This window comes from Podarcis filfolensis, assembly GCF_964270895.1.
Source record: "Podarcis filfolensis genome assembly, chromosome: 3".
Taxonomy (NCBI): Eukaryota; Metazoa; Chordata; class Lepidosauria; order Squamata; family Lacertidae; genus Podarcis; species Podarcis filfolensis.
Window position 1 is genome coordinate 91,136,933 of NC_139606.1, and position 14,368 is coordinate 91,151,300.

The 14,368-nt window shown below is 48.4% G+C and overlaps 1 protein-coding gene across 1 annotated transcript; it reads right to left on the reverse strand.

Annotated features, from left to right (window-relative positions):
* Window positions 1–2,432, reverse strand: LOC310759211 (uncharacterized protein; the record flags this gene model as incomplete). Its single annotated transcript, XM_083606148.1, has 5 exons — window positions 2,211–2,432; window positions 1,936–2,108; window positions 860–1,024; window positions 470–703; window positions 1–138 (listed from the first exon to the last, which is right to left on the reverse strand). Exons 1-5 carry the CDS (start codon window positions 2,293–2,295, stop codon window positions 1–3), a joined length of 795 nt encoding a protein of 264 aa, XP_083462274.1. The 5' UTR covers window positions 2,296–2,432.
* Window positions 2,433–14,368: the final 11,936 nt, after the last annotated feature.

Consider the following 14,368-nt stretch of genomic DNA (forward strand, 5'->3'; position numbering starts at 1 on the left):
TTATTTTGATTTGGGATTTGTGGGGCTAACAGGCTCTATGCTGAGATTTGGCAAGGAGGTGGTAGGCTGCAGCTTTGAGGAAGGAAAGGCAATGGTAGGCTGACATTTGGAACCTGAGCAGCAGGTATAAAGCCGGCCCTGGAGGAGACAGAACATTACAGAGTCTTCTGGTAGGCTAAAAATGACAAAATTTATTTTGATCCAGCATTTGGGGGTGCTGATTCCATGCTTGGACCTGGTGAGGTGGCTGCAGGCCAAAGCTTGGAGGCTGGACCTGGTGAAGTGGCTGCAGGCCAAAGCTTGGAGGCTGGACCTGGTGCGGTGGCTGCAGGCCAAAGCTTGGAGGCTGGACCTGGTGAGGTGGCTGCAGGCCAAAGCTTGGAGGCTGGACCTGGTGAAGTGGCTGCAGGCCAAAGCTTGGAGGCTGGACCTGGTGCGGTGGCTGCAGGCCAAAGCTTGGAGGCTGGACCTGGTGAAGTGGCTGCAGGCCAAAGCTTGGAGACTGGACCTGGTGAAGTGGCTGCAGGCCAAAGCTTGGAGGCTGGACCTGGTGCGGTGGCTGCAAGCCAAAGCTTGGAGGCTGGACCTGGTGAAGTGGCTGCAGGCCAAAGCTTGGAGGCTGGACCTGGTGAAGTGGCTGCAGGCCAAAGCTTGGAGACTGGACCTGGTGAAGTGGCTGCAGGCCAAAGCTTGGAGGCTGGACCTGGTGCGGTGGCTGCAAGCCAAAGCTTGGAGGCTGGACCTGGCGCAGTGGCTGCAGGCCAAAGCTTGGAGACTGGACCTGGTGCGGTGGCTGCAGGCCAAAGCTTGGAAGCTGGACCTGGTGTGGTGGCTGCAGGCCAAAGCTTGGAAGCTGGACCTGGCGCAGTGGCAGGCTGCAGCTTTGAGGAATGGAAGGCACTGGCAGGCCGACATTTGGAACCTGAGCAGCAGATGTAAAGCTGGCCCTGGAGGACACATCTTCTGGAGGACAATTTTCACAATTTGCCCTCCGCGCCTTTGCCCGCCGGTTCTGGAACCAGAGCTGTGAGGGATAAGAGGAGGAACATGAACACAGGTGTTCTCAAGAAACCCCCACCCCCACCTCTTCATGTTATTGGACTCGGGATTCCCACCAGAACGGGCCAGATCATGGGGGATCCAGTCTCAAGTCCCACACACTGAATTCAATCACAATAATATCCCTGGGCCTTTTATCCTTTCCCCTATCTTCCCTCCTAAACTGGCCCAATTCCCCATGAAATTCATCAGCCCCCCACCCAAGCGAGTTCAAGACCTCGAAGGTGGCTCCGTGAGGGGGTCTCCTCGGGCCTCACAGAAAAGGGCCCTGCAGCCTTCCCTGCCTCATCTCCACGTCCTTAGAGGAGAGGAAGAGGCCTCCCTCCCGCCATATTTGTTTCTCCTGGGCGGTTTCCCTCCCCTCGAACAAAATGCCGAGGGGGCCCTCATTCATTCCCCCGAAGGAGGACGCTGGTCCCCAGCCCGGAAGAGGACGCGACCCCCGAGACCCAGCCGGGAGGGAGCGGGAAGGACACACGGGGCTCCCAGAAGGCCCCGTCGGCGACACCAGGCCTGGGTGGGGGCCGATCGCGGAAGCAGAGCGAGCGCCACGAGGGAAGTGAGAAGGCGAGGCCGGAGGAGAGGAGCAGCCGCCCTGGGAGGGAGAAGCAGCGCCCCCCTGGAAGCTCCCCAGCCCTGCTCGCCTTGGCCAAGGAAGGTCCCCGGGGGAGCTTCCCTTGCCCGTCGAGCACAGGGGACGGGCGTCCCTAGAGAGGCGCCCAGGCTCGAGGAGCTGCAAGAGGCAGAGCTGGAAGGGAGCTCCCGGTCGATTCTCCTCCTGTGCCCCCGATCCCTACCCGACGTCCTCCCCTCTCGCCTTTCTTCCCAGCAGAATCGGGTCCTCCCTCCCGGACCACCTCTCCCCCCGCAACTCACCCGGATGCGATCCTCCGGGATCTCAGTGAGGCAAGCCAGCAACATCCTCTTGTAGTGCCCAGGCTTCGGTCGCTCCTTGAAGGTGGTTTCCAGAACGTCCAGCTGGAAGTCTGAAAACTCAAACCTCGGCCTCCGGTCCGACGAGCGAAGACCGCGGCGCGTCGTCCTGATCTCTGCAGAGGAGAAAAGCGGGGCGGTAAGCAGGCTGCGCTTTCCCTAAGCTGCACCCCCCCCCCATCTGACGCCGCTCTTCGCCTCGAAGGTGAGATACTTACTGGAGCCGGAGGAAGAGGAGGGAAGAGGAGCAGGTGGCTGCTGCGAAGCGATGGGAAGGGCGTTCTGAAAGGCGCGGAAAGCCATCTCCTGCTGCTCTCCTCGGGTGGTGCGGGTGAAATGTGGGCGCAGGACTTGCGGGCGGTCCTTTTCTAGGCCGCCGAAAGGGCGTCGGCGGGATCTCCCAGCTCAGCCATTGGTCCTCCTCCCTGGGGAGAGGGGCGGAGCCAAGGTGCCCCCTGGAGCGGAAGGAGAGCCCCCCCGCCCCCTAAGGACCTCGGGGAGATCTTTTTTTCCAAGTTTTCCTCCTTATTTTTGAGTGTATCTTGTGTATACAGTGTTTTGGAATCGCTGTTGGTCGAGCTGGCCTGATCTGCATCAAAGATAGCAATAGAGAAATGTAGCAAATAGCAAGGATCACGCGCCCACATCCCTGTATATCGCAGGGACAGAAAAGCTAGGCTGTTGTTGTTTAGTCATAGAATCATAGAGTTGGAAGAGACCACAAGGGCCATCGAGTCCAACCCCCTGCCAAGCAGGAAAGTCAAGAAGTCGTTTAGTCGTGTCCGACTCTTCGTGACCCCATGGACCAGAGCACGCCAGGCACTCCTGTCTTCCACTGCCTCCCGCAGTTTGGTCAAACTCATGCTGGTAGCTTCGAGAACACTGTCCAACCATCTCGTCCTCTGTTGTCCCCTTCTCCTTGTGCCCTCCATCTTTCCCAACATCAGGGTCTTTTCCAGCGAGTCTTCTCTTCTCATGAGGTGGCCAAAGTATTGGAGCCTCAGCTTCACAATCTGTCCTTCCAGTGAGCACTCAGGGCTGATTTCCTTCAGAATGGAGAGGTTTGATCTTCTTGCAGTCCGTGGGACTCTCAAGAGTCTCCTCCAACACCATAATTCAAAAGCATCAATTCTTCGGCGATCAGCCTTCTTTATGGTCCAGCTCTCACTTCCATACATCACTACTGGGAAAACCATAGCTTTTACTATACGGACCTTTGTTGGCAAGGTGATGTCTCTGCTTTTTAAGATGCTGTGTAGGTTTGTCATTGCTTTTCTCCCAAGAAGCAGGCGTCTTTTAATTTCGTGGCTGCTGTCACCATCTGAAGTGATCATGGAGCCCAAGAAAGTAAAATCTCTCACTGCCTCCATTTCTTCCCCTTCTATTTGCCAGGAGGTAGCTGCAAACAAGGTGCTGCCTAGCGATTGTGCTGACAAAAGCGCCATCTGGGTTGCAACGGAATGCTAAGCGAGGTTCATGAAACCAAGCAGAAACTGTTGAATGGGGAGTTGTTTATTCCTCCCCCCCCCCAAAAAAACGGGGAATCCGCACCTTAGCCTTTCACTTGATGCGTCCCCGGAATCCCGACCTGGAAGGTGGGTGGGTGGGGGGTAGGCAGCAGAGAACAACCCCAGGAGCCCGGATCACTCTTTCTAGGGGGTGGCGGGGCAGCCCGTGGCAGGGATGCAGAGAGGGGGCTCTCCAGGTGTGGGTGGACTAGAATTCCCATCGGGACCACCACATCTTCAGGGCTCCAGCTTCGCCACCTCTTCCCTAGGGATTGGAAGGGGGGAAGGTTGAGCTAAGGTTTAAATAGGGGGGGGTCTACATTCTGTGTAAAAGACGCCGTGCCTTTGACTCTCAGTTTGCTGGGAGTCGCCGGTGTGGAGAGCGCGTAGTTTCTAGCTCTCTATGGGCCCCTGACTGGCCCCAGTGAGAAGAGGATGTTGTTGGCCTCGATGGGTCTTTGTTGCGGGGGCAGGAAGGTGTTTTTTATACCTGTCCAGGTTGGGTCAACTACTGTTGTACTTTATTCACACACAGTTTAATTGCTTTGGTGAAGGTTTGAGCAGCAGTAGCAGCTCAAAAGTTTTGAAAGTTTTCCTGCTCCAGTAAAGACCAAGGCAGCAACTGAGGGTAAAATAAGGCAGGGCAGGGCGAGAATGACTTTTGAAGCAAACATTCTGCCAGTACTCCCACATTTGCATTATATTCCCACTCCCCCCCCCCAAATGAACTGAAAATGGTTCTTCTTTCTGCCGTTTTATCCTCACAACAACATTGTGCGGTACATGTAAGTGGACCTTCAGGGTAATCCTTCTAAGGCATTGCTACAGAAGTCCGTCTATACTGTATTCCCAAATTTCAACAAGGTACAGTACAATTTACCATTTTCCTCTTGGAAACAAAAAACCCACATTGGACATAAAATGCCCTCGAAATGCATATTGAGGTGTGTTTATTGAGAAGGCCAGTGAAAGTTCAAGGATGGCACAAACCACATAATGTTGTTTGGGGAAAGTCTTCTAACCCACCCAGGGAACTAGGTAGCCGTGTTGGTCTGCTGTAGCTGAAACAAAATAAAAATAAAAATAAAAAAATTCCTTCCAGTAGCACCTTAGAGACCAACTAAGTTTGCTATTGGTATGAGCTTTCGTGTCTGAAGAAGTGTGCATACACACGAAAGATCATACCAATAACAATCTTGGTTGGTCTCTAAGGTGCTGCTGGAAGGAATTTATTTATTTATTATTTTGTTTCCACCCAGGGAAGTTCATTAACCAATAACACATTTCTTGCAGGTTTTTAAAAATGTGAATGGTAGTTTCGTTAGTTATCAGTTGTAATAAAGCTTTGTCTTGTTCAGTCCTGGTTTTCAGGTGTAAAAATGGCGTCGGGGGTGGGGAATATTGCCGAATCGGCTGTAGGGCAACGCGATGGAAAAAGCAGCGGAAATAACTCAAAAAGCTTAAAATCACTATTCTAAAAGGGTTTCTTAAAAAAGAAGAAGCAGCTGCAGCTCAGCAACCTTTTGAAATATGGCAACCCTAACTTATCTTACAGAACATTATAACTTAAATATATAGTTTCTGTTGTTGATAATTTAAAACAAAACAATCGCTTATTAAAGGGATATAAATTGGGTTGTTTCCTTAGTATGCTGGAGCAAACGTTTACTGCACAAACTTAAGCGTCTCATCTTTTACCGCAAACAGATTTACATGGGGTCTATAATCTATATTCTAATCGGCCTCCGATATACAGGAACTATAGCGTGTGTTCTTCCCCCAGCTCCCCTCCATATTGGCTGAAGGTTGCATAGGTTTTTTTTTGTTTTAATTTTTTGATTAATAAATATTAACTTAAAAAAATCAAGAGTGGAATGGAGTAGGAGAGAGAACTGCCCTTTTGAATTTCTGCTTGTCATCCAGGAGAGAACTCCCATTGGTGGGGTGTTTGGGTGTGGATATTGTTCGGAGGTTTGCAGCCATTTGCAATGCAAACTGCCGTTTTAAAACCAGAGTTAATTGGAAAAATATCCCAAGTAGACCTCGGTGAAACTGCAAGACGAGCGTGTTCAAGATGGTTTTGAAGAATCACGTTTCTCTTAGAAGTTCTCTACCTAGCCCAGAAAAATAATTTGCTCTTATCTATTGCATTTGGCATCCCTTATCCCATCACGGATCTAGATAAGACCATCGCCATCAGTTCCATAGCCATGCAAATTTATGGACTGAAGCTCAACATCAAAAAAACGAAGATCATGGCCACTGGTCCCATCACCTCCTGGCAAATAGAAGGAGAAGAAATGGAGGCAGTGAGAGATTTTACTTTCTTAGGCTCCATGATCACTGCAGATGGTGACAGCAGCCACGAAATTAAGAGACGCCTGCTTCTTGGGAGGAAAGCAATGATCAACCTAGACAGCATCTTAAAAAGTAGAGACATCACCTTGCCAACAAAGGTCCGTATAGTAAAAGCTATGGTTTTCCCAGTAGTGATGTATGGAAGTGAGAGCTGGACCATCAAGAAGGCTGATCGTCGAAGAATTGATGCTTTTGAATTATGGTGCTGGAGGAGACTCTTGAGAGTCCCATGGACTGCAAGAAGATCAAACCTATGCATTCTTAAGGAAATCAGCCCTGAGTGCTCACTGGAAGGGCAGATCGTGAAGCTGAGGCTCCAATACTTTGGCCACCTCATGAGAAGAGAAGACTCCCTGGGAAAGACCCTGATGTTGGGAAAGATGGAGGGCACAAGGAGAAGGGGACGACAGAGGACGAGATGGTTGGATAGTGTCTTTGAAGCTACAAACATGAGTCTGACCAAACTGCGGGAGGCAGTGGAAGACAGAAGTGCCTGGCGTGCTCTGGTCCATGGGGTCACGAAGAGTCGGACACGACTAAACGACTAAACAACAACAACAACATGTGTTGCAATGAGGAGTTATTCAAGTACTAATGAGCCATCAGCTACTGAGGCTTGGCAACGGGTTGCCGGCCATTCTGATTTGATTAGTGCAGTCCTCTTCAATGAAGAGATAACAGGAGTAAACCCCCTTCTCACGTGCTCCAAATATTCATTGACCGCTTTGATGTAGAGCTGGCTGAAATCTCTCCGGATAGACTCGCCCAAGCCAAGTTCATATTCATAGCCAAGAGGGAGCCGCCTAGGGCGAAAGACCTCAAAGGAGCACACACCTTTGAGGAGCACAGTATTATATAGATTGGCTTTTCTTAAATCTTATAAATTTCTGACAATATTTTACTTTTATTTTATATAAATAGCTCGAAGGCTTCGAAAGTCTATGCTGCCACAAGGCGTACTTCTTACACTTTCAATTGGCAAGTGGTGAGCGCAGTTACTCAAAGCTCAAACTTGTAAAAACTTACATACGCTCAGCAATGTTACAAAAGAGGCTGATTGGCTGGGCAACTCTATTAATGGAAAATGCCTGAGCACATGAACTTGAAGGATTTTTTTTTAATTAAAAATTAAAAAATTTGTTTGCAAAAATAGTGCGTTGTCTCTTTTTCAAGTTGTGTTTTCTACATATCAGTTTCATTTGTTGTGAGACATTACTGTTGCATACAGTGTTATGTTAAGTAGAGAATAAAAAAGAGGGGTCGGGTGGCTATGCTTCTGTTCTTCTGCTTACTGTATGTGTGGGGTTTTGTGTCAGCGAAACTTGTATGGGTTCTCTTACTATTTGCTTGTTGTATTTCCTTGGTGGTGAGAGAGGTTGGGGGTGGCTTGGGGTGTGGTTGGTTGTCTTGAAGGAATCCTTGACCACATTTGCAAAGGAAAAGAAAACACGCAAAGAGATTTTGCTATGCTTGGTAGTGAAAGATTTAAGAGACTTAATTTTTAACATCACAACTCACTCGATTATTTGAAATTATTCGTGCGCTTATACATGCTCTTTTATATTTGAAAAATCAAATATTATCATGATCAAAGATTGTCGTATTATTCATTATTGCAATTTAAAATACATTTAGCAGTTTCAAGTTTTGTGCTTTACATTTTTTCTGCAAGACCACTGTTTCTGAGAATTGAATTTCTAATTTTTTTTGGGGGGGAGGAAGGGTGCAAGTAGATAACTTTGCCTAGGGGGTAAAATAGTCTGGCATCGGCATTGAGTAACCTTCCACCCTTCCTACGAAGGGACGGCGCAAACCTCAGCATTGTTACTCCGAAGTAAGTCCGCTTGAGTTCTATGCGACTTACTCTCAGGTAAGCGCGCCTTGGGTGGCGCTGCAACCTTGACTCGTGTGCTTGTCTCCTGGTTCCTGGGGGTCGTTTTCCCTGAGGTTAAAAGGGGACGCTTTAAATAGGGATGAATGAAGCCTTTTGGGGAGGCTTTCCTTTCAGGTGAGGGAACTTGGGTCCCCAAGTGAGGAAAATGTCAGAAGGACAGCAGTGTGAACCTGAAATGTCTGGCATTTGGGACAAAATGGATTTCAGGCACAGCGAGATCCAGAATTGGGATGCAACTTCTAGAGTGATCCGGTTTAAAGAAACAGAGACGGCGGTTACTATTCTAAATTATTATTAGTTAACAAATTTATAAGCTGCTACCTAGTATCAAGACATCGCAGCGGCGAACAAGATAAACAGAGAAAGGAACATAAAAAGCATAAGTTGTAAAAACAATAAAACCTTTTATTTGGCTATGCCCTTAATATTCCATAAATGTTGGCATTTTAGAGAGAATGGGTTTCTCCTTTTTAAAAAAGAGTTATCAAAAGATTTTATTGGGTAACAAAAGTACACACTGCGTCTCTGTTTTGAAAATGGGTTTCAGGCAAAGTGAGATCGAGAATTGGTAGTGGTTATTATTTTAAATTATTGTTACTTAACAAATTTGTAAGCTGCTTTGTAGTGTGAAGCCACCCAAGGGGCGTACAAGTTAAAAGCATACGCTCTAAATACGATAACATTGTTTCAACAAACACCTTTTCTCTGGCTATGCCTTTAATATTCCATAAATGACTGGGCCACATCGCAGGGAAAGATTCCTGAAACATCAAGGCAGGACCCAGGCGCCTGTCTCATTTCCGTGGGTAATTCGTTGATAAAAGGGGGAAATTCTGCACACTGCTTATTGACATTGACCCTGTGGCAGCCACCTTTTCCAGCCCAGTGCAGGGAGCTCCTGCTAGGCATGCGTCTTAGTAGTTTGAAAACATGGAACTGAGAAGAACCATCAACTTCACTGGCTGATCTGGGACCATTCCTGCTCTTTCAGCCAACCCGAACTTACAGGGTCGTTGAGACTCCCTGCTTAAGGGAGGGGCGAAGGACACGCCCCCCACCCCCATCTCTCTCTATCGCTCCCGACCCTCCTGGGAAAATGCTACAAAGCGTTTCCAATATAGAAATATTTTTGGTAAATAAACGGGCAGCAGCCATCTTTCCTAGCACAATGCTGTCACCCTCAGAATGTCCTCCTGAGTTTACTTCATTTTCCTCCCGGGAGCTCAAGGTGCTGTATGTACATGGCCTCCTATTTTATCCATGCAACAACCTTGCAAGGTAGGTTAGGCTGAGACGCAGTGACTGGCCCTGGTTCACCCAGAGGGCTTCACGGCTTGGAGGCGGGGGGGGGGGGTGGCAATTTGAACCCAGTTCCTAGTCCAGCACGCTAATCGCTACCCCACACTGTCTCAGGGGGACTGACTCCTAGGTTAAAAAAAGTATCATATTGCAGCCTTAGTGGTTTGATAAAGAAGAACTGGATAGAATTATGAACCTCATAGCCTGGTCTTCACCCATTCCTGCTCTTTCAGCCAACCCTACCTTGCAGGTCTCCACAATAAAATATTTGAGGGGGCTGCCCCCCCAAGTTTGATGGGCATTGTCATTCAAATGGGGTGCGTGTACTGTGTCATGTGATCGATTATGCGGCGCGGGGCTTACCTGCCCCCCATATTTTATTCAGTTTGACATCCCTGGTGCTCCCCCACTAGTCTGAATAGAGCACTGCAATCAGAGGTGCCAACTTGAATAAAATATTGGGGGACCCAGGTAAGCCCCGCCCCGCATAATCGATGACATGACATGGTGCACACACACTATTTGAATAGCAATGCCTATCAATTTTAGTGGGACCGGCCCCCTGAAATATTTCTTTCTGGGCAGCCAAAACCTCTTGACCCTTAGGAGTTGGCTCCCATGACAGAAATAATTGACCCAAACTGGACAGGTATATAGAAGACGCCTGTAGAAGAAGTTGCAGTCATGGACCTTCCTGCCTTCACAACAACCCTGCCAAGTAGTCCAGTGCCATTTTGCAGATTGTAATGGGGAAGAGAGAGGCATGGCCTGGGTGAGATAGAGAAACCTTGGGGATGCACTTTCGACTACGACCCTAAGCCTGATTAGTCAGCAGTTAATTCCAGGAAGTTCAACAGGCTTTGCTTCTCTGTTTAGGTAGCTTGAGAAGCTCACCTGTGGAGACTAGGATGCTAGGCGCGCTTCCGCGGGACACACCTTCAATAAACCCCTTTGGGCTGCCAAAAAGACACACCTGGGTGCAAAGCCTGCAGGGAGGAGGCAAGGCCCTTTTTCATGAATTGTATGCACAACATCCACTTAAAGCGCCCCCCGCCCCAATCCTAGTACTTGGAGCTCTCGCAGGGGTCACCTGCCACTTTATCGGGGTCCCCTGGAAAACGGAGGCGTCCCCTTTCTGTCTGCTGCGGGAGGGAGCCTCTCCCGGACACACCGGGATCCAATTTGGGTTAACCCGGTTCAGCTGGACCTAATTGGGGCCAATCCGGTTCAGCCCTTTATAGTCTCCAGGGAGGAAAGCTGCAGACTCAACCGGTCCTCGGTTTGTGGAGAGGCTGCTGCTGGGGCGTCTAGGTTGCTGAGTACGGTACATCGCTAGGATCCGCAGTAAGTGTTGGTTTTTTCTCCCCGTGCTCTGCAATGGAAATGCTATAGTTGCCGTTAACATTCTGTTTGCTGAATTGCTCTGCTTTTTGTTTCTTCTAATTCCTCTAATCTCCAGCCCAGTCAAACTGTGATGTGATAATGTCTGTCTTTCTTGGGGAAAACGCATTGAAATGAATGGGGATGGATGATTTAGCTTTACTAGTTGCAAAGGGTCTACTATTGGAATGCAACCTGCGTGTTTTCCCCAAGAACACTGTGGCTTTTGACCAAAAGTTGGAGTCGACAGGAGTTAGCTGTTTGTTGGGTTGGTATGGAAAGAGAGTGATTGACTTCTCCTGCTCTAGTGTTATGTGATGAGCTTGGATCCCAGAACAATAGGCAGGTAGGATTCTAGAATGCAGTAACTTGATTGGCTCCTAGGAGCGGTCCAATCCGGCTCCAGGAGGGAAGTTTGAATCAGCCTATCAGGCGTGACTGATGGTGTCAATGAAATATATATATAGCCTGGGGTTTGGGAGGGGCACGACGGACTCCTACTGGATGATTGACTGTTTTTTACTACGAGTTGAAATAAACACAAGGAAACCGATGGCTCTACACTGAGTTTATTTCATCTAGTGTACAGCCCGTCACTCTTTAAATTCCCACTTTTCCCCATGGCTCAGTGGCGATGCCAAGGGGATGAGAGGAGTGGGGAGGGGAGAAATGGGGAGCTGTTTCTGAGACTGTGAGGAATCCGTTGGGGGTATTCTGGTTCATTAAGACGGTTGTAAGTGTGTGAGAAGGGCGTGGGGGTGTTTTAGGGAAAGTGGGGATGTGTGTATCTGGTCTGTGAACGAGGGCAGTGAGTGAGTGTGAGAGCAGGAGGGGAGGATGAGGGTCTGGCGTTCCAGGTTTCACTCCTGTGAGGAAAGAGGCGTGGGTTGGGGGCAAAATTTAGACCCTATATTGGCATAATGAGCCCTGGACTGAGGATCTGTTGGTGGAGGAAGGGGTCCCAGGAATGAAAGAGGGCTGAGGGAGTGGACGAAAGTGCCAGAACACCTTGAGGCAGTACAGAAACCTGTGGTTTGATCTCCCAGTCACCAGCAACTTAGTACATGTTTTTGTAAGTTTGAGCTGGTCTAGTACAACATAGAAGGTTCACAGAGAAATAGGTATATTGAGAATCTCACAGCTTTTTCTAGCTTCTATGAAACCATGGACAAATCTTTACTTCCCATCTTCTTTGGCATCTATAATCAATACATAGTATTATTTGGACATTTTGCATACTGCTTAATTAGTCATCTCTAGGGCACCTGCATTTCATTGTTGAGGTGAGTGGAAGCCATATCTCATTCCCCTCCCTAATAATTTGTTTTCCTCTTGTGCTTCTTTTAGGTGAACATGGAACCTCATATTCTCCTGGAATGTGCATTTAAAGGAGCACCAATTTATTTCTGCAACAAATTCTTCTCTTCAGATGCTTCATTCCTGCTCTAAAAACTCTACTCCTTCAATTGAAGCCCAAAGGATGGAGACTGAGATCTTGTGCATCTCCCAAGGCAGCGGGAGAATGAATCGCACCTCCATTCACCAGAACTGCACCCTCTGGAATCTCCACCAGCTCACTAGCCTCCCTTGAAAGAGGTTCTCCAGGACCACCTGTGATTATAGAAGGCCCTCTGCTTCTGAAAAGCCCTAATAGGTCTGGCTGGGACAGCCATCTCTTCTGGGACATCCAGCTGAAGTGGGACGTAGACACTGGACTTCTGATTCCTGTCACTCTGGTCCAGTGGGCTATAGTGGCTCTCAGTTGCCCAGAGTTGCCAGGGGCAAGCTGGGTTAGCAAGGTTGCCTTACTCTCTCTGCTTTGAGGCCCAGCAGAACTGGAGGGGACTGTGTGAGGTGGATGGAGGAGGTGCTGGACTCTCTTCTAAGCAGAGGTGGACATCCTCTTCCAGCATGGGAAAGATAGACACAGCCATTCCTAACTTCAGTGGTGTCAAAGGAATGGCAGACAGGAGTAATGTATTCTTAACTAGAAATTTTGGGGTCTGGCTGTTGAGGCTGGCTGACAGTGTGCTTCGGTGGTGCTCTTCTCTGAGGACGTCCTTGAAGATCATCTCTAAAACATCCAGTTGGAAGGGGCTGAAGGCTGTCCTCTTCCTCAGGTCAGATGACCCTGATCCACAGCAGTGCAGAATCCCTTGTTGTGGGATCCCTTGAGCTGCAGGAGAGAAGTGTTGGCTTTCCTCCCTCCCTTGACCAGCCCCCTGTCTTGAGGACTAGATACTTGTCAGAGCTAGAGGAACCCTGTGAAGTGGAGGGAAGAGAAACAATGTAGAGGCGGAGAGTCTTTTCTGGAACTGGGAAGATGTGTGAATCCATTTCTTGCTCCTGTTGCCTAGTGAAGTTCAATAGACCCCGGAGCCTAGTTGGGGGGGGGAATAATTTATCTGTTGGTAGTACCAGTTGAATATTTACAGTTGAATTAAGATGGCAAATAAGTGGAAAATGCACAAGGTATGCAGATATGGGTGGGTGATTTACCTGGCTAAAATAGGAAGCAGAGCAGTGGGTGTAAATAAGGGTCTGGAGGTGGACACCTCTTCCAGAGAACAATTCTTATTATTCGCCCTTTGTGCCTTTGCCCAGCAGGTCCAGAACCAGAGCTGTTGGGGATGTAAGGAGGAGTGTGAGCACAGGAGTGGTCTTATGAAACCAGGTTGGCGGACTTGAGCCCCCAAACTCCTCATGTTCTTGGGCTCTGGCTCCCACCCGAAGCAGCCAGGGTGACCAATGTTCACAGGCGGTGGGAGATCCAGCCCAATCAGTCCCAAGTTACACTCCTGAGTGCAAACAAAAAAAAAAATTTCCTTCCAGTAGCACCTTAAAGACCAACTAAGTTAGTTCTTGGTATGAGCTTTCGTGTGCATGCACACTTCTTCAGATACACTGAAACAGAAGTTGCCAGATCCTTCTATATAGTGAGAAGGTGGGGAGGGGTATTACTCAGAAGGGTGGTGGGAATGGGTGATTGGCAGATAGCTGTGATGAGCCTGTTGACGACTCTTAACGACTGCAATAGGTCTTACAGGAAAAAGCAAGGGGTGAGAAGGTGAAAAATGGCTTTGTCATGTATAATGAGATAAGAATCCAATGTCTTTGTTCAGACCAGGTCTCTCTATGGTTTTAAGTTTGGTAATGAGTTGCAATTCAGCAGCTTCTCTTTCCAGTCTATTTCTGAAATTCCTTTGTAGTAAAACAGCTACTTTGAGATCTTGTATAGAATGTCCTGGGAGATTGAAGTGTTCTCCTACTGGTTTCTCTGTCTTGTGATTCTTGATGTCCGATTTATGTCCGTTTATTCTTTGGCGTAAGGTTTGGCCTGTTTGTCCAATATAGAGAGCTGAAGGACACTGTTGGCATTTGATGGCATATACAATGTTAGACGATGAGCAATTAAATAGTCCCGAGATGGTATGTGTGATGTTGTTGGGGCCAGTAATGGTGTTGTCCGGGTGTATGTGGCAGCAAAGTTGGCATCTGGGTTTATTGCAGGCTCTGGTGCCAGTGTCCGTGTTACGTCTGGTTGTAGTATTATTGTGGGTTAGGAGTTGTTTAAGATTGGGTGGCTGTCTGTAGGCAATGAAAGGTCTTCCTCCCAGAGCTTGAGAAAGAGAACTGTCATTGTCCAGGAGAGGTTGTAGATCTCTGATGATGCGTTGTACTGTTTTAACTTGGGAGCTGTATGTGATGACTAGAGGTGTTCTGTTATTTTCTTTTTTGGGTCTGTCTTGCAGTAAGTTCTCTCTGGGTATCAGTCTGGCTCTGTTGATCGGTTGTCTAACTTCATCTGCTGGGTATTTTAGTTCTAAAAAGGCTTGCTGTAGATCTCTTAGGTGAGAGTCTCTGTCTGTAGAACTGGAACAGATACGGCTGTAACGTAGTGCCTGGCTATATACAATGGACTGTTTGGTATGTTTGG